The 25612-nt window shown below is 33.6% G+C and overlaps 1 protein-coding gene across 5 annotated transcripts in view; it reads right to left on the reverse strand.

Moving 5' to 3' along the window:
• Positions 1 to 203: 203 nt before the first annotated feature.
• LOC118747677 (prominin-like protein) overlaps positions 204 to 25612 on the reverse strand; it is a 52552-nt gene continuing 27143 nt past the window's right edge. Inside the window, exons 2-18 of one of the 5 annotated variants that reach the window (XR_004993972.1) lie at positions 15616 to 16502; positions 15382 to 15526; positions 15118 to 15246; positions 13348 to 13535; positions 13108 to 13272; positions 12905 to 13029; positions 11305 to 11328; positions 11039 to 11204; positions 10747 to 10916; positions 10566 to 10675; positions 10395 to 10499; positions 9473 to 10331; positions 9282 to 9403; positions 8026 to 8076; positions 5643 to 5783; positions 5135 to 5300; positions 2297 to 2383 (exon numbers count right to left, since the gene is read on the reverse strand). Coding sequence is in view for 4 of the 5 variants with exons in the window: in XM_036481738.1 (XP_036337631.1) it covers positions 2272 to 2383; positions 5643 to 5783; positions 8026 to 8076; positions 9282 to 9403; positions 9473 to 10331; positions 10395 to 10499; positions 10566 to 10675; positions 10747 to 10916; positions 11039 to 11204; positions 11305 to 11328; positions 12905 to 13029; positions 13108 to 13272; positions 13348 to 13535; positions 15118 to 15246; positions 15382 to 15526; positions 15616 to 16018 (3015 nt within the window). In the remaining variant the exon portion in view is untranslated. Of the gene's footprint in view, positions 2384 to 5134; positions 5301 to 5642; positions 5784 to 8025; positions 8077 to 9281; positions 9404 to 9472; positions 10332 to 10394; positions 10500 to 10565; positions 10676 to 10746; positions 10917 to 11038; positions 11205 to 11304; positions 11329 to 12904; positions 13030 to 13107; positions 13273 to 13347; positions 13536 to 15117; positions 15247 to 15381; positions 15527 to 15615; positions 16503 to 25612 lie in introns of all 5 variants that reach the window. The other 4 variants (XM_036481738.1, XM_036481740.1, XM_036481742.1 and 1 more) reach the window with 4 other exon arrangements.

The raw sequence follows: 25612 nt of genomic DNA on the forward strand, positions 1-25612 counted from the left end.
AGAAGGTTTTTCAAAAATCTAGACATACATAGTTACACTCTAAAAAGTCAGCAAATAAGAAATAGTCCCACTAATGAATTTCGAAACTTTTAACATCAGTAAATTTAATAGAAAAAACCACATAACAAACGAGTTACTCGCCTTCTACTCCACTCTGGGGACTTACGGCCTACTTAGAACATACATATGACTTCACATTCTGCTAATTTTTGTTTTAACATTTATTTTATTAAAGGTTATTCATAGTTTTCTTTATGAATCAAATACATTATCTCTTTTGGTTATGCATATTAATTTTAATTATATTGTTTGCTGTTTTTTTTCCTCATATAATTTCTTTTTAAAAATTTCAACTTACTGCTCGCATTCGAGCCTCCTCACCTCACCGTCTTCGTATTCTAAAAATGCAATTTCTTTTATATCTTATATGGTATCATTAGATCAATATATATGTTTGCGTTACTATTATCTAAACATACAGTAAAATTGAAGCATTTTTAGAAGTATATCTTTCATTTACTGCTTGAAGAACCAACCAACAAAAGCTACTTGGCCAACCACGCTTGTTTGGTTATTTTTAATTCTCATTTATTATTTTTTATTTATTTATTATCGCTATGCTAGTTACTTATGTATTTTTTATTTTCAATTTTTCATATACCAGCAAAATTTTCAATACAACATTTTTATTACTTTTTTAATTTTGTAATATTTACTTGCCACATTGCCAACTTATTGCTTCTAGGCTGCTGCAAAAACTTGTTAACGATATTCTTGCCGCTGCATTTCTTAAGAAACTACATATAATTTTTGTGACAAAATCGTTGCAAAAATACACAACTCATATTTTAGCTCAGCAGCTTGGTGAGCAATTAAGGTTGCATGGAATTAAAAAAAAATATATATATACTTGTAAAAAATTTTCAACTTAAAGCAAAATTCAATGCTAGACTAAATTTTTAACTCTATTTGATTTGCTTGTAAATATGTATAAACAAAAAGAAAAAAAAAACATTTGGTTTTAATATTTAAAAAAATTCGTACATTTCATTATAAATGGTTTTCTTTCTTTTCACAATTAAAATTATTTATTTGCTTGTACATTTATGTATACATAAATATATATATATATGTATATATGTAAAATCTAACAAACATTTGCAATAAATCGAATGGTGTACACATACAGATAAGAAATGGATTTATTAAATTTATGAATACTTGATTTTTTCTTCTTTTTTTTATGCATAAAATTCAAATGTGATGTTTTTTTCTAAAAGAAAGAAAAATATGTGAGTACCTACTACATACATCATTAATGAGACATGCACTCACTAACCAACTCATTAAAAAAAACCTAACAAATACAGTCTCATTTTACATATGCACATATAATATTTTATTTTTTATTTTATTTTTATTTTTTAGTAACACTTCAATATAAAACTAACTAAAATACTTGAGATATTATCGAACATTTTTCGAGTATCTACTAAATATGTGTATGTATTGTATGTTTGCATGTGTCTATGGGGGCGCTGGAATGAAGAATGCATAATGGCTGTGTTTTGTTTTTGTTTTTTAGTTTACGTTTTTGTCTCATGTATCTGGTGTTTTTCTTCTTTCATTTTTAAATTTAATTTGTTCTACATATGTATGTAAGAATGTCTGTTTAATTATATAGCACACGCTTTTCGGTTTTTGAAACCAGCATTTTTATGCGCAATCAAGAAATTGTTTTTATAGTTTGCTTTCACTATTTTGAGTTTAATTTTTTTTATTCGCTAATATGCTTCGTTTTTTTGATTGTTTGTTTATATTTTTGAAGAAGTAGAAAATGTGTGTGTGTGTGTGGCCTGTGGCATGTGGAATTTTCCGAGTTTTCAAAGATCAAAGAAAAAAGAGAAAATTGCCCCAAAAATAACTATCAGCATGGATGCAGTGCGCGCCATCGCGCACCGCAGCTACTATTGCCACACACGCCGTAGAGTATTGTTGCTGCACAACACACCCCTTCTGTGGGACCATTTCTCCACTTCAGCGTCATTGCATGCATCGCCAATGCCATCTCCTCCTTCTTCTCCGCCTCCTCCAGCTCTGCTAGCCACGCTGCGGAGTGTTGTTGCTGCTATTTTTTATATGTTTTCTTGTTGCTTTATTTTATTCTAAGTGCTGCTTATGGCGCTGTTGTCTATTTATTTATTTGTTGTTTCTGTTGTGGTTGTTGTTTTTGCTATAGACATTTTAAAAATGTATCTCAATCTGTATTACTTAGTCTTGCTCCGTAGCACCCGGATAATAATATGGCGGTGGGCGTTCATACTCGGATGCAGGTGGTGCCATTGGGGGATTTTGGTATCTCGGTGGGCCGCCATCCCAATGTCTGCAAGCAAGTAAAGGTGAAATTTATAAAAAAAAATATATACATATACTATTTAGGTACATATATTTCATGCTTTTTTATACAAATGAGAGTGTAAAGCAAGAAAATGGAGCATAAACAAATGATGTGGCCACATTGGTAGCGTAAGTGGTAATAGCAAATGCTGCTAGAATGTATTTGTTGAACAAACATGAATATTTATGTTGTGAAGCTCTTTTGGGGCAAACTTACAAAGTTTTGTTAATACAAGTGCGTACATAAAAGAAATTTAACACTTTAAAATCTTTTTTTATAGAAATTTCATGTATGGCAATGATGGTGGTGGTAATGATGAGGACGATGAAGTTCGCAGACAGGTGAATATTATGCTGGTGCAGTAGAAAACAAAATTTATAAAACTAGGCAGAGAAGAACTCTCACGTTAAAAGAGCAAAGAGTGATTGAACATACTTTTTAGTTAAAGAAAAAAATTTTAATTCTAACCTAGAAAAGGTAATAATGAAATAAGAGTTAATCGGCCTTATGGCAAATTCCACTTGATCAAATATTCCGAAAAATTATAAAGCAAACCCAAACAACAGCTCTTACCAATTAGTTTTTGTTTGGCATATTAAATTATGGGAACTATTTATTCACATGGAATTAGCGATAAGGCTAAAAAAGCGGTTTAGACTCAAAAGTTGGTTAAAAGACGGAGTAAACACAACAGGTAAACCTGAAAATTCTTTAGCTGAAAACAATTTTTCAAATACTGGTTTCTCCACAAAGATTTTAGGGCACAATGTCTTTTATGGCGGAGTGCAGTGCAGTAATTTTCAGTTACCGGAATTTTCAGTTATCGGAAAGAAGTCTTCGCAGACGAAAGATGTGCGCGAAGAACATAAGAGTCTACAGAAAAAAGGTTGGTTCTCCTAAAACGATGTAACATTTTTTTATTTATTTTTTTCATCACTTATTATTTATGTTTTATTTTCATCAAAAAATTTAGGCATTTTTGAAATCTCCAGAAGAGATTTTGGGGTGATGCATCAAGCGAGTTGAGCATTTGGCACTTTTTTTTAATCATTGTCCACCACAGCAAAACCACGCAGTATTAGCTAAACCATAGCCGTAAATATCCATTGAGAAACCGCCGGCAAAAAGCCCCATGTGCAGCCCAGCATCCTTTTACATGCAAACACTACCGCAGAGACTTTCTTTAACTGCTTCTCCACATTGCGTTTCCACTAATGTGTGCCATCCCAAGGTACTTTGTGCTTAGTTTTGAGGCAATTTAGGTCAGTGCCAGACTCAAATCCTTCATTTCCTAGTAAATAGTACTCACGACAGTCTGCTCCTCGTTAAAGCTTCCCAGAAGATAATTTACGTAGGCCTTCTTAAGTAAAGCCATTCTGGGAGGCCTACCTAAGAAGTGCTGAAAAAAGTGCTTCCTTGCATGCTTTCTAGAAGGGCTTATCCAATTACAATTTACACGAATGCATAAATTTGTATTATTTGGCATTACAAACGAATTTTAATAAACATTTTAAGTGGCAATAACACATATTTGATATAAACCTAAAGCAAATACTTCAAAGATGTATAATTTTTATAAATTAAAGAAGAAACTTTAAAAGAACTCCTTCAAAAGGCCTTGTGAAGTACGTCCTATAAAAGCCCTTCGGAAGGCCTTCCATGGGTAGTGAAAGAAGAAGAAAGAAGAGAAGTGCCACTCCATATATACAAGAAAGGAGAAAGGAATGTAGAGTGGAAGGCCTCTTAACTCTCAGGAAGGCCTTTTAGAAGGGCTTTTAACTCCTGAAATTATCTACTGGGTTAGTCTGACAAGGCCGTAGAGACATTTACGGAGAAACAAACACTTGGAGCCGCTATAAGTCGAAAAGACCCATACATTAAGAGGCTAAACGTTTTAAACAAAATAGTATTGACGCCGAAATGCGACAAAACCTCCGTTACATGGTATATATTCAGATTTAATGAATATGGCGAACTTTTTGTCTAATCTCTTAGAGGGGAAGTCTTGGTCTGTATTCAAGTCTTTTAATGACGGAATCATAATATTGTATAAGAAACAAGCTCCTTCGACTAAAACCTTGATAATGTTACTAATATTCCAACTCAAGTTGTTTTCAACATAACTTGATTCTTTGCCAGCAACCGCTTCCAAATATTTATATGTAGAAGTTGGAGGCATCTTTTTTATTTTTCCATAAAAAGCATCGATGTCGGGACCCGGAGACATTTCTCAAGGATATGCCCGAATTTCACCAAACATGCTCGTTGCGTTTTCTACTACATTCCGCACGGTTAACGTCATCAAAGTCAACAGCTCACACCTAAACTAACCTAACCTAGAATAAGTATTTGTAGCTTAAAAAATCATCGGAGGAAGTCATTTGACTTAACCCAATATTGGTACATTTAGGTCACACTAAAATGGGCAAAACACCCTACGAGTATTTAAACATTTTTTACGCGAATTAAAATCTTAATTTATAATAAAAACGTACATACAGATAACTTATTCCTTGGTTTAAAGTGCAGAATCAGCATGGCTTGGAGTACAACATTAATATTTACAGGTAGTCAGTCACACACATTAAAAATGAAAAAATGTTTAATAGAAGCAAATGTGAGACCCCATAAGTGTTAGTAGCAGCGCAAAGAAAAGAAAAGCGTAAAGGTTAGAGTTTTAACGAAGCATATTGATTGGGACGCTCGTGTGAGTACGAAATAATGAGAACAACGCACCACAGCACTAACACCACCATAAACATCATCATCATCATCATCATCATCATCATCATCATCATCGCTTATCACCATCATCACCGTAGTCAACATGTTAACCTAATAGAAACCATCGCCCGTCAATGATCTTGGCCTCGTTTCAACGGAACCAACAATACACTTAGGTCTAAGAAAATTAAGACAAAAATTAAGAGAAAAAAATATATATTTGCGAAATAAAAATTAGAAAAAATTAAAGCATTCAAAATATTATTTAAAATACAATGCAATAATTAAGCGTATAAGAAAAGTGGAAGGCAATTAATAATAGTAAATTGGCATTTAAATTGCATTTGAGTCAACATTATATAAGTATGTAGCAGTAGGCGAGTAAATAGCAGCAATATTATTGATAAGTATTTTAATTGTATGGCCGTTGAATTTACAATTACATTTACGCAAAACAAGGGTTTCGATTGAAAAAGAGCAGTTATGGAAAAAAAATGTATGTATGTAAATAGTTACTTACTTGGGTGCCATGTCGTTGTAGCGAGTGTCACGCACACCAACAGTTGGTGGCACACCATGCGCCGTGGAAGCGATGGGTTCCTCATAGTATTCACGACCGCGACGTCGGTCTTTATTCTTTCGTCGCTTGTTCTTTGGCCCACTATAAAAATTTAAATTGAAAGTGTATAGTTGCTTGGAACATAAATTAGGAAAATTGTATTTTTCTGGAAAGTAAAATAAACGGCAAAAGCTTGAAACTGAAGACGTGAAAGTGTAAATGCAAACATATTTGCAAAATAATAATAATAATAATAGCGGCATTAAAAAAATCGACTAATTAGTTTAAATAATGGCTAAAAGCGATAATCGTTTAGATTGAATTGTATTATTAATAAGTGTAAATAAACCAACGTATGATAGCGTGATTCCTAAACTCTAATTGTATCAACTTCACATTGCAAAATATATAGACTTCCAGATTCAGCGAAGTTTATGGCACCGTCGCAATTTTTCTCAGACAGCCTATTAGGAACAAGGAACACAGGCTCTGACATATTGCCTCTAGCTTATTGCCAAATATAGACTATTTGATTGTCCAAGCCCCAGTTATAGGGGGAGGAGCATAGCAGAATATAGTAGAATGATCTACAAGACTCACAGCTGTTTTTATGGCGCTCCGGGCACTGGGTTCTCAAACTGCCAGACTGAATTTTGAATGCAATAGGAAATTGAGCTCGAGTGAATGTAAATATCAAAATGACAAAGAAACGATGTGGATAACGATATCGCTTTCAAACAGTAACAGTGATATACATAAATATCGATAACAGAAATTGACCTTGATAAACGCCTTTGGGTAACACAAAATCTTTTTGAGTATCCGGCGGAAGATGCTTCATCGGTATAATTCTAAGTGTCCCTCTCATGCTAATCATATGTTAGGGTGTTAGGTTAATCAACATTCTTCAGTCAATAAGCACCAGGTACAACCCAGCACTCTTTATCGCGCATAATGCGCCACCTAAAATTTTTTGGCCACTCCACCACAATGAGTGGGTACGGCAGTAATATGCTTCATCTAGAGTCGCTCCACCTACATACATACGTACATATGTAGCTTAGGTCTTGACCATTTCGGAATGTGCGTGGCTGCTAAACCTTACTATGTATGTACATATTGATAATCATTAATAAAAATATCAAACTCAGTATTAAGAAATTTTTCGATAACAATATCGATAATTTATCCATTTAAATCACGAAAATTTATCAATTTCAATCTCGAAAATTTATCAATTTTAATCCCGAAAGTTTATTGACGATATTTACAAAATGTATCGATTTTAAGAAAATTTCTCCGTTTTATTCCTTAAAATTTATCGATTCTAATTCCGAAAATTTATCTATTTTAATCTGGAAAATTTATCGATTTCAATCTCGATAGTTTATCGATTTTAATCAAAAAATGTATCGATTTCAATCCAATATTTTATTTTAATCTCGAAAATTTATGGATTTTAATCTCGAAAATTTATGGATTTTAATCTCGAAAATATAGATTTTAATTTCGAAAATTTATCGTTTTTAATCTCGAAAATTTATCGATTTTAATCGCGAAAATGTAACGGGTTTAATCTCGACAATTTATCGATTTTAATCTCGAAAATGTAGCGGCTTTCATCTCGATAATTTATCGTTTTCAATCCCGAAAATTTATCGATTACAACCACATAAATTTAGCGACTAGAGATGCGTACTAACACTCCGTAGGACCAGGGTTGAAGTGTATTTCTGCCTTGAAAGCTTCTCATAAAATTAATTTTCCGTTAGGAAGCGGCGTAAAACTTTAGGTCTCTGCATTTATGCAACAACATCAAGTCGAAAACAACAGCGCCAAAATATTTTTATTATTAACCTCGGAAACTCAATAACCTTCGGAAATGCAATCTAGAATATTTATAGATTAAAATCTCGCATTTACCACGCTTTATCCAATAATCGATAACGCACTCAAAAAATAAAATTTTGCGATGGAATCAAGGAATTTTACACACAACTTCGTGCTAAGAGTTTTTATAAGCCAACCTGAGCCCTGAAAAAATGTTGCCTACGCGTCCTGTTTTAATTCACTTAAAAAGCAATGTTTTCAAAAAAAACACCTGTAAAAACTACTCTATAAGCTAACTGTACCTGTATGTAAATATCTGAAAACAAGTGTGCAACTTGTAACTTGCTGTCAGTAATATCACTGCATTATATACGAGAAACAAGCAAAGCATGATAAGAAACTTAGAAAAAAAACAATAGCAAATACAGAACAAAAAGCACGTAACTAAATATGCAAGTATTAAAAATAATGTGAATGTCAATAAAATGTTAAATATTTGAAACGTTTCACTTACTTTGCCAATGGAATGTGATCACGTTCACTATATGCGTCATACAAATACTCCCTGAAAATTGGTAGTTGCAAAATTTAATCATACATAGGACAAAAAACATTGTGACAAAAGCAGCATGCAAAATGATAAATAGATATGAATACATGTAGTACATATGCATACGTGGAATAAAATCAATGCACAAATAAAGTTAAATGCGTAATGTTTTCATTAATAGAAAAAGAATTAAATTAGTACAAGGCAATTCTCTTTTTCAGTTAACATTTTAGAGGGGCGAGGGGTTAGATTACTTTAATTGCCAAAAATTGGTGGTTTCTAAATTCGAAAGTAAGAATATTTCCTACAATTCTTTTTTTTTTTGTTTTTGTTAAAAATAGAATTCCATTGAAAACCTGGAACCAAGGCACATTAAACATGTAGTATCAGTCGAGCAAAAACAACATTTGCGTGTATTTTGTTGTTGCTTCTGGTATCAAAAGTGTCAAAAACTGTTCTGAATTTTTTCTTCTAAATCAAAGCGTGCCATTTGAAATACAAAAAATTATAAAAAATAAAAAATTGAAATTTGAAAAAATAAAAATTGATGCAACTTTCTTTCCTAGTAAATTTGTTTGCTTCTCGAAGCATTGATCCATCCTTTGCAAGGCCCAGTAATCAGCGGTCGTGCTGCCGAGTTGGGCGAACGTTCCAAAAGCTGCTATTCAATCGCTTATTTTGTATGGAAAAAGGTTTCACAAGCAAATGGATAATTTTCGTGAGAAAAAATTAAAAATATTTGACATTTTCGAGACCATATAATTTGAAAATATGTCAAATCAGCAGCTCTACTGATACTACCTGTTCAATGTACCTTGCCTGGAACTCAAAAAATGTTGCATACAAATTTTGACAGTACAGAAAAAGTTTCTCAAGTAACTTTTAAAATTTATTTGACGGGCCGATACAGTTTAGAGTCTACTTAAAAGACGGCCCTTAGCTACTTTTCAGTTTAAGGGAATAATTGAATATCTTTGGCCTCTACGACATAGCTTGTTAATAGAAGGTGTAAATTGCATAAAAATATGTTTCTTTATTACGCTAATAAACTACACAAAAAATGCGAAAGTCTTATTTTCTGAAAGTTAGTAAAATATCTACCAAATAAAAAACAAAATTTCAGTAAAAAATATACTCATATTATTAAAATGTTTATACAAAAATATCATAAACAAAATATTAGTTGCGCTACGGGATTAGGTAGGTAAGTTTCCACTTACGATTCGACTAGTGGACCAGGATATGGATCTGACTTCTGGTACAAGCTTGCCAATTTGACCGCGACCATCAAGGTGGGCAAAAAGAGCACAACACACAATGCGGCGCCAGCCCAGAAACCATTCTTAAAAGAAGCAAAAATTTCATTTATTTACAACATATTCGAAAATTTCAATAGCACGCTACTACTTACCAATGGATTAACAACAGAACTACACAGTGCAACTATACCAGAGTCGTAGACATTAGCTAACGGCGCACATAAGCCAATTTTCCGCTCGACTGCCTGCACGACCATTCTCAAATAATTCTCTATTTCACTTGCAAAGTAGTGTGTCAAATTTTCTGCGGTTGCCCTAACAAACTGACGTCCATCTACGCGGAAGAACGTCTGCGCACGTTCAATCTCATTGACCAGCAACGGTATGGATTCGTGGAATGGATGATCCTTATAGCGTAGGCTATGATCCAAATCATCTGCTAGCCGTATAAGTTCCACTGATTGATTTTTCATTGGTATCGCCAAATTGTGTTCGTATGTCTCCAAATGTAAAGCCTGATTACGCAAACTAACTCGTACATCTTTCATATCATCGCTATTTTCGATTTTATTTGCTGTCTGGCTTAATTGTTGAGCAATTTCCGTTAATGAATATTTGGTTATTGTATCGTTAAGATTATCAATATATTGTGCAGAATCAAAGTTCTTCAATGCTGATTCGCCGAGGCTCAGTATGCGTTGTTTATCCTCTGGACTTAGTATGAGCACATCGCTGTCGTCAAAAGAAATACCAGCAACTAAATCATCTAAGGTTTGATTGATCTTATACTGAGCTGGGTAATCATTTATTTCATGTATATCGATGCGATTATGTATATGCAACACTTCGTAAATGGTTTGATTACGCTGACAGGCGGTGATCACATGAGATATGCGTAAAGGTGGTAAACCACCTGAAGTCAACTTGCCCTTATTTTGTGGCGGATAAAGCACATTATTCAAGTCAATAGAGTTGTCAAGTTGAGCGAATATTTCATCGTTTTGAGGGTCCCTGGAAAAAAAAAATACATTTCAAATATCACTTTCGATAGTCTCGCGAAAGTACAACACTTACTTTAATGGAAGACATAAGCCACGGTAGGCGATTAGACCGATCAAAAAGTGAGCCAGCGCTACTAAAGCAATCAATGAAATGAATAGGAAAATCAGTGCTACAGCCCTGTGGATAGATAGAGGATCATTAGTAGCCCATTTTTGTATTGAAAAGATTCGCCGCAATGCTTACATCATCAAGAAACGCGAACCAGAGCCTTTATTACAGCAATCGTCACCATAACCGTCTGGGCGTTTGCCACATATGCCACACAGCAATGCAGCTACTAAGCAAACCAAGATCTGTGAATGAAAGAAAGCGAATTTGTAGTAAAATCCTTCTTTCATAAATAGCTAGTGGAAGATTAAATTACCAGCAATAGTATAGAGCAAACTGCTATGCCGAAATAAAATCTATACGGTCCATATTCATCCAAATAATCATCCGCAACACCAGTGTACTTTTTAGTATTGTCTTTTATAACAAGCGACAATTTGTTAAGTTCCATTTTGATTTCATTTGAGGCGTGTTGGAAAGCATTGCCTATAATGAGAAAAAACGTTGTAATAACTTAAGTAAGTGGTTTTGGAAAAGTGTAGAATTTTGCACGGTTTTTTTCTTGTCCTTTTTTGTGTTTAAAAAATCAAACCATCTCATTCACTCACCTGCTTTATTTATAGATTTAATAACTTCTGGTGTATATTTTCCAATTGTTTCATTGAGATGCGCTCGCATTTGACTGAGCATATCACGTCCACGCTTGCCAGCCGAAGCTATGTCCTTACTTATCAAATTATCTAAATTTTCGATAATTTTTGTAACATCCGGCAGCTAAGAGGAATGAAATTATTGTTTAATAAATTACCTACATGTACGTTAATACATATAAATATTTAATGCAATGAGCTTGATTTTTATTAAAATTCGTTACCTTTGGAAAATATCGGTCTACCATCTGATAGCATTAAAAAGACAAATTTATAGGTTTAGAAAATGTTTGCCAAGAAAACTGCCTACACAAACGCAAAATTCAATTTTATAAATACTGAAATCCAATCAATTTCGCCAATATAATTGATCGTGTTTTTAATAAAAATATGGTTTTTTTAATAGAACAACCAAACGCCAAAGAATTTTTTTTTTTTAATTGTACATGATATAGCATTACTTAGCGATAGATATTGATCTAAATATAAAATTAACAGTAAAATTAAAAATAGTCTAGTTTAATGAAATTAAAATTTGTTTGAAATAAGAAAGGAGAATCCCACAGAAAACAATCCCAATAAGTTCGAAAAATCCCTAATAAGTTGCGAATCATTTTTTGTATTTTATTGTTTCAGGTTTAAAAACAATTTGCTTAAATTAACGATTATTTTCTGCCCAAAAAAGTTTGCTGAATTGGAGCTCCAAAAATATTGTTCTTCAATCAGCTGCCCGCGGTTGTGGTCATTATTGACATTAACCTTTGTGATGCCACGTGATTTGGAACGGTAATCAATCGATGAAAGGCCAGGAAAATTAGGAAGGTGGCTAATATCAATATCCGAAAGTTCTTCAGGGTTGGTTATAAAAGTATGAGCCAAGTTACTTTAATCTTATCCTCGCAAGAGCTTAGAACCACTCAAATAGGGAGAGCTGCTTTGGCCGCCACCGATCCACCCTGGGCCAAACATGCCATTTCGCCAATTCATCAGCTCTGCAGTTTTTCGCAATGGTACCATAACGTGGCGCACATATAACTCTAATTGGAATAAATTCCGACGCAATTGGGAGTTTTGCGTGCAAAATCAACAGGCACACATTTAGCATGGCGGTAAGCACCAGTGCACTGCCGTGTAGGAGTGGGTCCAGGATGCAACAACTAATACCAACCACAACAGTCGGGCCTACGTAACCGGAACGACCCAGATTTAAATTTGGCCAAGGACTGTGGCTCCAGCATCACTACCCAAAAACTCTTAGGGGAATTCGTTCGCTGTTAAAACAACAACAACAACAACCAATTAGAGCAGCTCGTTGTACGCGTTCTAGTGAAGCTCTCCCTAGCGATTTTCATCTTTTGACTATGACTCCCCGCTCCCAATATAAGGCAACTTATGAATTACTCTCTTTCCTTAAGGTTTGGTTTCCACAATAGTTTCCTATCTCCGATTAGACCTTGGTACATAACAATGACTGAACTAGTTGTTTTTGGGATCTCGTATTTACTAGTGAATAAAACCAATTCCGTCAGCTCGCTGTTAAGCGCCAATTTAGTCTGGATACGTAGGTAAACTTGGGTCGCATCTTATAGGGTGTACAGAAATGTACACTTAATCATACCAGGCAATACCCCGCCTCTCCACGAGGTTACTGTAATTGTAAATATCTTCGTAAAAGCGATACGAGAATTGTTCAACTGTATTTCAATTTTAAAATCTAGAAATAACTTTTTTACTACCTTCAGAGTCAAAAAGCCCTACTCTTTTTTTGCAAGCATATGAATGAATAACTGGAAAAAAGTTATGTGTACCGATTACTACGCTTACCTGATCATAATGTATACCGTTAGCATCAAGCTTGCCGATTTCGTATTTGTTGAGCACATCTTGGCATGCCTTATTATTACATTTTGTAAGCATTATTAGCAGATCACGTTTTACACCACGCAAACCTATTTTTTCCCCCAAAAGAGAAGATCAAAAATTTCTTTAGCATACAAAAATAAACCAATTCGCCATTTGCTACTTACCATCACTCAATTGTGAGGCATTAACGCGCAGTTCGTTGGTAATGTTTTTCATTTTTTGTAACTTTAATCTAAGCTGTGGCAGTTTTTCTAAAAAGTCTGTAAGGTAAATAAGCGAAACTGCCATGGATTTCTGTTCCAACTCTTTTATAATGAAACTGGATGTTTCTGCGGATGAAATATGTAGGCATAATTATTGTTAGTGAAAATCCGATCTATAACCATTTGCTTTGTATTTATTACCCCGCAAAATGTTGTCCAACTGTATAGACAATTGTTTGTAATTTGTAATTAAAACATGATCGATTTGCTCGGATGTAACTTCGAGGAATTTACGGGTATCAATGCTGCCATCACGTACACGATTTGTGCTATTCTCAATACCTTGTTGCATATAACTGTTTGTGGCAAATGTGACAATAACACCGAAACTAAAAACGAGTTAAGTAAGAAACGAAGAAAATTAGATGTAATTAATATGTTTGCAAAGCTTTACGGGGGAATGTAAACAGAGTTAAACACAATATGTTTCTTCCGCTGAAATGTTATATGCATGCATGTAATTTTGTGTACATTGATGAGGGTATGTGGGAATGCATGTATATACAGTGTCTCACAAAAGTATTCCTTATTTCTGAGTAAAAAAAGATTATATTTCAATCCAAAATAAAAAATATAATAATAGCATTTTTTTAATTTTGCCTAAGCGAGAGTATTCAAAAAAGCGAAACCTATTCTGATGAGATTTCTAAAAATCAAATTTTCGATATTTCCAATATGGCTCACATTCCTAAAAAAATTATGGTACTTTTCCGGAAACATGAATGCCGCTGTAGCGACAATATCTACAGAAATCTATTTATGGCAAAGAAATACCTCTACTAAAAATTACCAGATTTATATCTGGCTAAGGATTGTCACTTCAGCAACATTTCCTAAAACTGTGGGAAATTTTCATCCAAAAGCCAAACTACTTTTAATGACGCTACCTCGAAAGAGTTATAACATGTATCCTGTTACAAGTGCATTCGTTAATCGATTTTCATCGGAATTAAGTTTGCAAATGGGCATTTAACTACTTAAGATTTCATGATAAATCTGGCCAAAAAGAACGATTAAATGTCCTTAATCACATTTTAAGCCGAGATAGCTAGACACTTGGTTGCGATTTTTCATTGTAGGAGGTATGGTTTCATATCCAACGGCTTTTGGAGCAGCTGTAATTCCACAATCCAGTTCGGCTCAATCTAACCCAACTTTACGTTGGAAAAAAATTGTCCTACAGAGAGCATTTGACTATCGTGCATGGGCAAAAATTAATGTATAATATTGTTGTGAACTAGTTATTAGGCGTTGCAATCAAATTATTAAAAAATGCGAAAACTGAGAGTGAGATACACAAAAATATTCAGGCCATGAACGGCGGAGTATAATCCCATCCAGAAAGCCCATATTTCTTTTGTTGTTGTGGCACTCGACTTAACCATGCCTAATTCAGTAAATTCACTAAAAGTGTCGTCGTCGTCTAACGGCAGGCACAGGAACCGGTAGGTTTCGACGATGTTCGACCATAGGAAGAGGTGTGTTGGATGAGCTGCTTTGAGTGGGCTTATGAAGAGGTGGTTATATTGCGCGTCCCGTGGTAGTCCTACAGATCTGAAGCTTCACCCAAAGCGTCCTACAGGCCCTCGGCTACTACAGCAACATTCCTTTATTGCGGCTTTGTACTTTATCACACAAGACAGTCGGTATGCAGTATGCATTCATTGACTAATTTTTTCCCCCAAACCTTGCCCAGCGATCTAACTCTATTTAGATCTGCGAATCCCATATTTTATCTTTTTTCTTTCATAGAGTATATCACTTCGTTAGCTATAAATCGAAGCAAATTATAGAAATATTTTCGAGTGACTTTGCCAAAAAACATAAAACTCGAATACTCTTGCCAATCACTGTATGTGTTGTAAATTGTTTAGAAAGGTGTGTTACCACAAAGAAAACTGCGCTACTTACAGTAAACCTGTTGCCAATGCTATGAGCAAAAATCCCAAGAACACACGGCGGCAGGTGTCGTGTTTCTTGTCAAACGGCTCCGAGCGACCACCGCAAGCACCAGCACAGCGACAGCAACAAAAGCAGAGGCTATACAAAAAAAAAAACACACAAGCAAAAACAAAAATAATTACAGCTAAGTACATGTTTTTCTACAATTTGTTGTGCTTTTTTTTTTTTAGTTAAGTATCTTTTTCTTTTTATAAATATGCATTTTTTTCCTACCCAACAACTGGCATTGTAACAATTAGCAGTCCAACGAGCAAAACAATTAGCCATATTAGCCAATAGTGTTTAATTAAATCAATCCATTCGTTGCGTTCAACTTTCGGACCAAACTCAATATCGTTATCCTTGACCACGAGGTAGCCTAGGAAGAGAAAATGTAACGAAAATTTTTCAATTTCAATTGCAAATTAGCATATACATATTAACGAACAAGCTTTATTTAGAGCTCACCTTCTGGCAGTGGATGTTCGCCGGTGAAAAACCAAATAACTTTGTGTGTAATATCGTATAGTGGCTGCATGCCACGCGCATTATAAGCTGTGGAGCTAACGTACGTGACATTCTTTGTCCATTCTGTATACTTTGTTGGCTTGAGATTCAATTCATTGCCCAAATCGAATGCTTGAGATTGGCTGGCGAAAGTGCTAAGCGCTGCTAAGAGCGCAACAATGAGCGTGCTCCAGCAGGAGATATGGCACCGTGTATTGGTGGTGGTGGTGGTCGAGGTCGAGGTCGTGGTATGGCGGCGCTGCTTTGCTGCTGACTCACCGGAATCTATTTGCATTTTCATAGCTAGTGCATGTGTTGTTGATGTTGTTGTTTTTACTGTAGTTTCTGTTGATTTTTGGTACATTTTTGATGATTTCGTTGAAATGTTCCGTAACTTTTTGCGAGCGAAAGTGTGAAGATCCCTTCAGATCACTCTTTTCTACTACTAGATAAATAACTCTAACTAAAACATTGATGCTTTGGTGTTTTGTTTTTGTTGTATTCTTTGTTTACTACAATGAGCAATTACAAATTTTCGATGCGAATAAATCCGAGTGCTGCTGAGCTGCTAAGATGTGCTACATTTGCGTTTATTTTTTTATTTTTAATTTTTTGCTGCTGCTATTGTTGTTGTATCTCGTTTAATTTTTTATTTAGGTATTTATGTTTGTATGTGAGTGCGTGAGTAATTGAATATGAATATTGTAAATGACTGACTGACTGATTGATAGCTTATGTTGCTGTAGATTTGGCACACGAACGCTCCAATGCGCTGCGTACTTGCAGTTGCGCTTCAGCAATTAACTACAAATTGCAAATGCTGCAAAGAAAGGAATGACGAAGAAAATCTACTATTAATTAAATTTATTCATTTGATAAAATGATAAAGTAGTTAATGATAATGCTAACATATACATATGTATGTCTATACAGATAAAAAACGTATGTACTCCAAGCGCTGATGTACTACACAGCCGTTTCAAGTGTCTCTTCAAATGTAACGTGACATAATTAAGCGTAAAAAAACCACCCGCACAGGCATTGTCATATACATTTGTACGTATGTATGATGTATATTTGTAGTAAGTATACCCGTGCAATTATAAAGATGAACGAATTAATTTTTTATGAGCAATTTTTAAGCAGACATAAAATTCAAAGGAAGTTAGCACTTAACAGCCGTATTTAAAGGGCTTTATAAATGCAATTCTTTGGTATCTAAAGATACAGTAACGATGAGAAAAATACCAGTCATTAATGAATCACTGGGGCGCATAGAAGTTGTGACACCTCGCAACTAGCCTCTTCGATTCAAATGTCAACCTCTCGATGAAGGCTCCGACGATCGAGTCAGTGGCGGGAAAACCATTTTAACGCCAACTGGCTTCAGTGTTTGAGCAACGAGACAAGTTTGGAGGGGAAATCTGTATGAATTTTCTTTTATTTTACATCAGGCAGCAGCATAGCCAACAATATTTTGAGATTCAAGTTGGAAACATTAGTCAACAAAGGAAATAATAATGAATCTGCAACTCTGACGGCTATGTCACATTATCGGAATAGAAGAGTCGTGATTCCCTTGCTATTACTTTCGGAACTTCCTTAGGACCACTAAGCGGTTTTTGAAACTTCTCGGGATTTTTCGCAAATTTTGTCGTTCATTTTGACATTCTTTCTCAAGTTTTTTTTTGTGTTTCGAGACGCTTTGGGGTTTACTCAAAACACTGCGATTCTTCACATTTATATGGAACTTTTGGAAATTTTTCAGTAATTTCGAGATTTCCGGAACTTCTCGGAATTTTTTTTTGCACATTTAGATTTTTGCGAGCTTTTCTGGTTTTTTCGAAGTTTTCACACACGCATAAATATTTATACATAGGTATAGCGTAGAGTAAGCGTTTGGTGTAACTGGATACATTAGGACGTTTTCGTCGCATTTTGGGATGTTTTCGGAATCGTTTGAGATTTTTTCGCAACCTTTCGTGATTTTTCTTATTTCCTCGTACCTATTAATTTTTTGAGATTTTGCGAGAATCTCGAAATCTTCGTACCTTCTCGGGATTTTTCGAAATTTCTTTAGTACCATTTAACGTTTCTGGATTTTTCGGGACTTTTCGGAACTTTTTGGGATTTTTTTTTCGAGAATTTCCAATTTTTACAGAACTTCTCAAGATTTTGGAAATTTTTTACGGTAGCTTTCATTATTTCTTCAGTTTTTTGGGGTTTCAGATTTTTTTGAGGTTTTATTGGGATGTTTTCGGAACCTTTCATAATTTCTTTGAAAAGTTTCGAGCTCTATCGGGACTTTCTATATTTCTTCGGAACCTCTCCTGATTTTTCGTAATTGTACGGAAGGTTGTCGAGATTTTTCAGTACATTTAAACATTTTTGAGAACTTTTCAGGATTTTTCGGTATTTTTTTCAGTACATTTAAAAATTTGTGAGAACTTTTCAGGATTTTTTTTTTTTGAATCGGGAATTTTCACTTTGGCATACAAATGTTAATTTTTATTACACGTTATTTTGTATATACATAAAATAATATGAGACGAACTTTCTCTTTATTTTTGCCACAAAAACCAGAAATTATCGTATCTTTCGTGCTGGAAATATTAAAAATTTTATATTCGAAATATTAACTTAATATTGATATATTTTTAAATAATAGTTTTAGTCGCATTACATATTTTTTTACCATACATCATGGGTTGTCATTGAGCATAGAACTAAAAATGGATTAGTCGCCTTTAAACCATAAAATTTATTTTACAACCACTGAACAACAGCATTTCGTAAAGAATCCAATCCATTGGCATAGGGGATGCTGGAAATCACGTTTAGGCAAGAGAAATGCAACTTATGTAACCCTCAAGACGAGCGCGATCACGGTCTCAACTGAAGCGTTCACATTTATGAAAAGATGATAAATTAAACAACAAAAAATCACGCAGAATGTCGCTGCCGAAAGCACTGCTCAAAAAATAAAATAAAAAAACAAGCAGTGTTATTGTTATTTATCCCCCCCTGAAAACAACACCAAGCAGGGTTATTCTCCAAAATATTTGTGAAATATGTACATATGTGATTATTTTGACACATTGTACTTGCAAGCGCTTATTGAAATTAATACCAACAATTTCTACATTCTTGAAAATATTACTGGCATGCAAAAATATAGTTTAAAATTTGTATTAAATCACGTAGTGCAAACAAAAAAACAATTTGCCACATAAATATTATTTTTAAATGCGCTTGAACCCACAACTTTAACTATTAAAATTCCGAGGTAAATGAATCTTCACTCATACATTCATAGGAGATATTTTTGCACTAGTATTATTTAATATATGCAGATTGTGTATATGTATGTTTGTGCAGTTTCGTGTCATTCACATTGAAGAATGACTACTTTAAAATTGTCACCAATAAAATTACACCCTATGGTTGAACCTCATGAACCACTTAATAACCGCAAACACACAATGTGCACAGCCAAGTGCGAAAGTAGTACATTGCGATGTGGAAAGAGACCAACACGAGAATGGCCACTTTATTTCACTACATATCTATTTAGGTAGTATATATGTATACATTGTGAAGCTGGAGAAATTAGTGCACACATGTAGGTTTGTAAATCAACTGTCACAAGCTATGTATGGAGACATATAAAGGGTGTACCAATACGGGCAAACGGACAAATTAATAAAATTAAGTAAAATGAAATTACATCGTTCAAATTAAATAATATTAAATAAAGTAAAATAAAATACAAATCACCACTTAGAGTGCAAAATTGCTAAGTAAATTTTTTTTAATTTACAGGAGAGGGAAAAAACTTCTTATAACCATTTTCTTCAAGCATTTTGCAAATCCTGGAATACAAAATTCTGCGTGTTTGAAGCAAAGGAAAACTCCATACGTATCTTTATCAAAAGATTTCGTATTTTTATGGTCGGATTTTCGGCGCCTCTTGTGGACTTAATTCCACTAAAGACTATAGTAATGTGCTGAGTTTTGTCATTGGTTCGAGAATAGAGCAGTTACAATTATGCTTCCCGAATCGCATAAATCACCATCCACAAATATTTTTCAGCAATTTTCCTCATTTGTAGATACAGGCTATAGATTTAATCCCTAATGAATGTGATGTGATTTATAGAAAATTTATCGTAAACGGACGTCGGGCTAAAACAAACACACGGAGAAGATGAAAAAGTACTTGCAAGGCGATTTTTATTTTCAACGCATATACCCAGTAGATAATTTTAGGTGTTAAACGCCCTTCCGAAAGGCCTGCCTGAGAGTCAAGAGGCCTTCCACTCGACATTGCTTTCTTCTTTTTTTTTGTATGGATTGGCACAAATCGAAGGGCTCCTTCTTTCGTTACCCATGGAAGGCCTTCCAGAAGGGCTTTTATAGGACGTACTTCAGAAGGCCTTTTGGAGGAGTTCTTTTAAAGTTGCTTCTTTAATTTATAAAATTCTACATCTTTGAAGTATTTGCTTAATGCTAAATAATATAAATTTATGTATTCTCGTAAATTATAAAAGGAACAGACCTTCTAGAAGACATGCAAGGAAGCACTTTTTTCAGCCCTACTTGGGCAGGCATCTTAGGATGGCTTCACTTACCTAAGAGACCTACCTAAATTATCTTCTGGGATATTTTAACAGCCATATAAACAAACTTGCCAAGGCGAAAAGTAACAGGTCAGCTTTTAAGCGCCCCTAATGACAGCCCCTGCATTAATTCAAACACATTATGGCGGATCGTATGGAAGAAAAAGTATTATGAGTAGATATGTATTAATTATTAAACACTTTGTGAATTTTAAAAAAATGTTTCAAACACTTTCCTTTTTAACGAAGCTATGCTGATTGAAATTATGTAATTCAATTTTTAAAATCAACATTATAACAAATATGCAGCTTTATTTAGAGCATACCTTAAAGTTGTACAGACAGTACGTCGACACACGCCAACACGCATACACAGCTAAATTCAGTTGTGAGTAGATAAACACTTTTATTTATATTGTGATCAAATACGTTGATGTGCTGATGTTTCCTACAAGTACACAAGCCACACATTACAACACAGCAGATTGTGTTTATTATTATTTATTTAGTGTGCTTAGTGATAAAAGAAAAGCTTTTGTATTTACTCTCTTTTGCGTTAAGCATGAAAATGGTGGAAAATACATCAATTGTTTCCTTTCTAACTCTCGAGCAGGGTTTTATGCCAACATTTTCTGAAACACATAAGCTTAAGAAAGCTCACATACTTTTGCTCGGCAAACATTTTTACTATAATGCACCTCAGTTGTAATTAAATTTATATCTTCTTTTTTTCAGTTCCTTAAAAACTCCCTTAATTATTTGCAAACCACCACAAAGTCGTCAAAACGAAATCTTCTCGTGATTAAAAAATCCATACTTTTTTTTTAATTCTTGTTGAGCAAAGACCCCACCCTGTTTCCTCACTAAAAACGGTTTTAGCAATAAAAATTCCAAGAAAGGAGTTTCGTTGGAAGAAATACATATACATACATATGTATGTATGTATGTATGTATGTATTATGCATCTTTGTTGTGGTATAATTAAATTTAAGAAAAATAATAATAATAAAAGCTCGTTATCTACATTTTGAAGCGAAATATGAGCTCAGATGTGAACCAAACAAACGAAATAAAAAACTGATAAAAGAATAAGAAGTAATGAAGACTCTGTACACTCATACTCTTGCACTTAAATATCGCTAATTTCTTGTAGTAATTGAATCGCGTATTTCCCAGAAACCGAAATTACTCAAATATGAATTTAAAAAAAAGAAGAAAAATATGTGAGTCTCTTGAGTTTGGGAAAAAGTTATGAGATAGTATTTGAAGACTTTTACGGACAGATAAAAAAGGGTTTCACTATGGTAAGGGCAGTAGGGGCTTTGAAAACGAAAAAAATGAAGCAAACAAAATTGGCAGCAGGAACGTGAACCATTTTTGAACAGAACCCGCTTTGAACCAGATCATATGCTTTTTCCTACTAATTAACCGAACCGAAATTTTCCACCAATGTTTTCTTCAAACTTTTTATTTTTTCTTTTGTTAAATATGATAACCAGCGCCGAAGAAAATAAACATGAAAAAAACATTTTAAGCGCTTAAATAAGCACTAAAACATAGTAGTAAATGTGCTTGCAAATATGCTCTCAAAACAACAAAATTTAAGTACAGTTTAGTGTTTTGCTTTTATTCAGTTTATTTCAAGTTTTGAAAAATGACAATGGACAATCAAGTGTTGCTTGATTTTCTCATATAATAGAGATCTGCGCTGGCCGTTTTAATGTTTTTAAATATTCGTTTTTCTCCATTTGAGATAAATTGTTTTTAATCTCATCAATAACACCAATGCCTTTTCGTAGAGACAAACCATCGGTTTTAAATTTTTGTATCCAAGCAGAAATGTAATTGAATGGGTTAATAAAAACCAAATCTGTTTTTATGTTATTATTTGTAAACATTTCTTTATACTATGTCTCCATTGTGAGATTTAATGAAGATTTAACCCTCTGACGAGATTTGACGTTAAATCTTTTGAGATTTACCATATAAAATTAAATCTCGAAAGGCAGTAGATTTATGTTAAATCTTCGTCAAATCTTCAATAATATTGATCAACAAGTACAATTTGTTGGATGTGGCAACCACAAATTCACATGCCATAAGTCAAATGACATTTGTGTTTTCAATATACAGTTGAGGACATTGAAATCTAGCCTATCATAAAAACATGAATTTTCGCATTTTTAGGGATTTTTATATTTTTGTTAGTTTGGGAGGAAAATTAGTAACACATATTTACATAACTTTGGTTGTAATAAATTAAGAAAATATTATTTTAAAAAGTAAAAATTTAGAAGAAATGTTTTATAGTAATATCATGCTTATCCGCTTTCTATAGGTCATTTACGCGCTGCGACAAAAAATTTATAAATTTCGGTAATGGTTTTGCTACGATAACATTGCTCCGAACATCCCCTAGAACTCAGTTCGTATTCATGATATGCCAAAGGCCCACAATTGGATTTTCGGTTCCCTCCTATGAATAAGAGAATTCTACAAAAATTTTTCTTTCCGCAAATGTTTTTTACCGTTTTGAAAATTTTTCTTAAATTCGGGAATATGATTCGGAATATGGTACCATTCTTTACACTTTCCAAACTATATATTATACATACATATTTACCACGAATAAGAAGCCAATAATATTCAGAATTCATTTAATGAAATTCCGCTTGGTACCTTCCTTTTATCTGTCTGTATATCAATGTCCGCAACTGTATTTATAAAATCATACATAAGCAAACGTCAAATATTTAAAAATGTGAACGTCAAACATATCTCGTTGTGGTAATGGAGACGGTTGTGATTTAGCAACTGGATTTATTAAATCTTAATGGATAAATCTCTCAATGGAGACATAGTATTAGTTCGAGGAATAAAAAAAAACGCCCAAGAAATGGTCAAGCAAAATTTTCTTAAGCAGTACGAAGTTCTTAGGAAATTTGCTACGCTTTCTACTATGGTTTGCTAAAGTTTGTTTGTGAAGAGTACAAGGCACCCGTGTTTTCAACCGAAATTTCTATTATTTCGGAATCAGATGTCAAAACTCAGATTTACTAGATCAATTCGTATTCTCAAGAAAAAAGGTTTTCATGATGCAAAATTCTCAGTATAGAGGCCAATTTTTTTTTGGAGCAGCTCTGGTTAAAGAATTCACTCGGAGATCGCACAGGCCTAATATAAGTAATGCTTGTCCTTAAATGCCTTTAAAACATCCCGATTTTTTGGCGAACCCAGAATCTGTCCAGAATTAAAGCAAAATCCCTCCTTGTACCCTAACCAATTTTTGTTTTATTACAAACATTTACAACTGAAAATATCGGCATAATTCTTCTTCCTTTTCTATAAGTCGCTGGTGCCGCCAGTCCAAAGAAAATAGACATGTGTAATTTGTTACACCATTTTGTAAAATTTAATTACAACAGCACAAGAACACACATACATACATACAAATATAAAACTCTATTTTCATATAGAAGCTTCGTTTTTTTGTTGCTAGTTAGTTGCAGCACTAACAACACTCAATGTTAATTTTTTAGCACTGAAGGCTACGTAAAACAAGTTTCGTAATAAAAAGTTTAGCAAAATTCAAGGTAATACTTCTTTGTTTTTTTTTTTTTTTTAACTTATCAAATGTATGACTAATTTTAAACATGCAAATAAATTTTACATTCCTATTTTTTTGCAGCAAAAATATTTTTTAGTAAGTTTTTACTACGTTCAAGGGTGTTTTTGGTTCTGGTACATTTAATTAAATTTAATCGGTTCGCACGAAACACAAACCAGGAAAAAATTGCGACAGTTATGGGCCAAAAGAAGTTTGGTTTTATAGGGACAGTCTTTTTCGTATATGACTTTATTGTCGTTTATCGATTTGCGTCAAAATCCGAAGGCCCCGACAGTTATATCCCAATGTGCAAACTTTTTTCCAATCTTTAAGAAGTTCTTGATTCTCAAGTGAATGTACAGTGACGAACAAAAGTATTGGCACAGTGAATTTTTCGCCATATATGCTAAGTTTTTTATTCTAATTTATTTTCGATAATTTTTTATAAAAATATAGTTCATTTTACACCAGAAAACGTAATAATAAAATCTCAAAACTTTGTGCAAAACTCAGGAATTTTTTTAGTGGAAAGTGTTGCTCATTTTCTCCATACAAAAAATAATTGTCGAATTACTTTGTATGGAAGAACTTGCGTGAAAAAAATTACCAAAAATCAATGCGATTTTCTAGCGACTTCAAACTTACACTTTGTTATACTAAATTTGAATGGGCTATAAAACTGCATACTTTGAATTTTTCTAAAAAATCGGAATAAAAAGTTGCAAATTAGTGTGCAAATTTAATGAATTTTCCTGAGTTTTGCACAAAGTTTTGAGATTTTATTATTACGTTTTCTGGTGTAAAATGAACTATATTTTTATAAAAAATTATCGAAAATAAATTAGAATAAAGAACTTTGCATATATTGCGAAAAATTCACTGTGCCAATTCTTCTGTTCGGCACTGTAGGTACACATTTTTTCCAAGATTTGATTAAAAGTTGAATACAAATTGATATCCAAGTTTTCTGGGTTAACTGAGATTATTCTGCATACCAAAAATGTCGCTTTTGTTTGAGAATTGGTTGGTTTCTCCAATTGAGGTACTTACACTTGAAAATCAAATTGGAATATGTAATGGAACTCCACTTACAAATATGCGCCAGTTATTTTTCAAATTATCTTTGCAAGGAGACGGGTTCCATTCCTAGAGAAGTGTTTATCCCAATGCATGCCTTTTTTAGAAAATTAGTCACTAAGTAGATGCATATAAACACAAAATTTATTAATATTATTTTTTGATAGAAAATGTTTCTTTTATGTAACAAAATTAGGTGATTTTCTTAAATGCTAAAAATTTTAAAACTCGGAAGTAGAAGAATATTTGATACAAATTTTAACAGCTGAGTAAATGTTTTATGGCTTTAGAGTTTTTTGAGATCTACCTTGATTTGTTATTTTTTATTTTTTATTATTATATTTATATTATATTATATTTAGAGATGTTCGTAGAGAACACTTTTCCCAGATAGACCTGTTCATAAGCCTACGAGGGCAGGTTGAAATGTTCGCGAAATGGAGGGTTTGAGAAGGCAATATTTCTTTTTTTTTTAACTGGAACTGCTTGACTACTCGGTCCAATCGACGTCCGTCACGATAGCTGACCCACTTCTCCAAAAAATGATAAAAATTACTCAGGAATTAGGTGCAATTTAGGTGCAATTTAGGGCCTCCAAAATTAATTTAAGTGCTCACTCGGTTTCCGAGAAAATTGCAAAAATATATGGGTCAGC

The sequence above is a fragment of the Rhagoletis pomonella genome, unplaced genomic scaffold, assembly GCF_013731165.1.
Source record: "Rhagoletis pomonella isolate Grant_MI unplaced genomic scaffold, Rhpom_1.0 Rhpom_scaffold_00012, whole genome shotgun sequence".
Classification (NCBI taxonomy): domain Eukaryota; kingdom Metazoa; phylum Arthropoda; class Insecta; order Diptera; family Tephritidae; genus Rhagoletis; species Rhagoletis pomonella.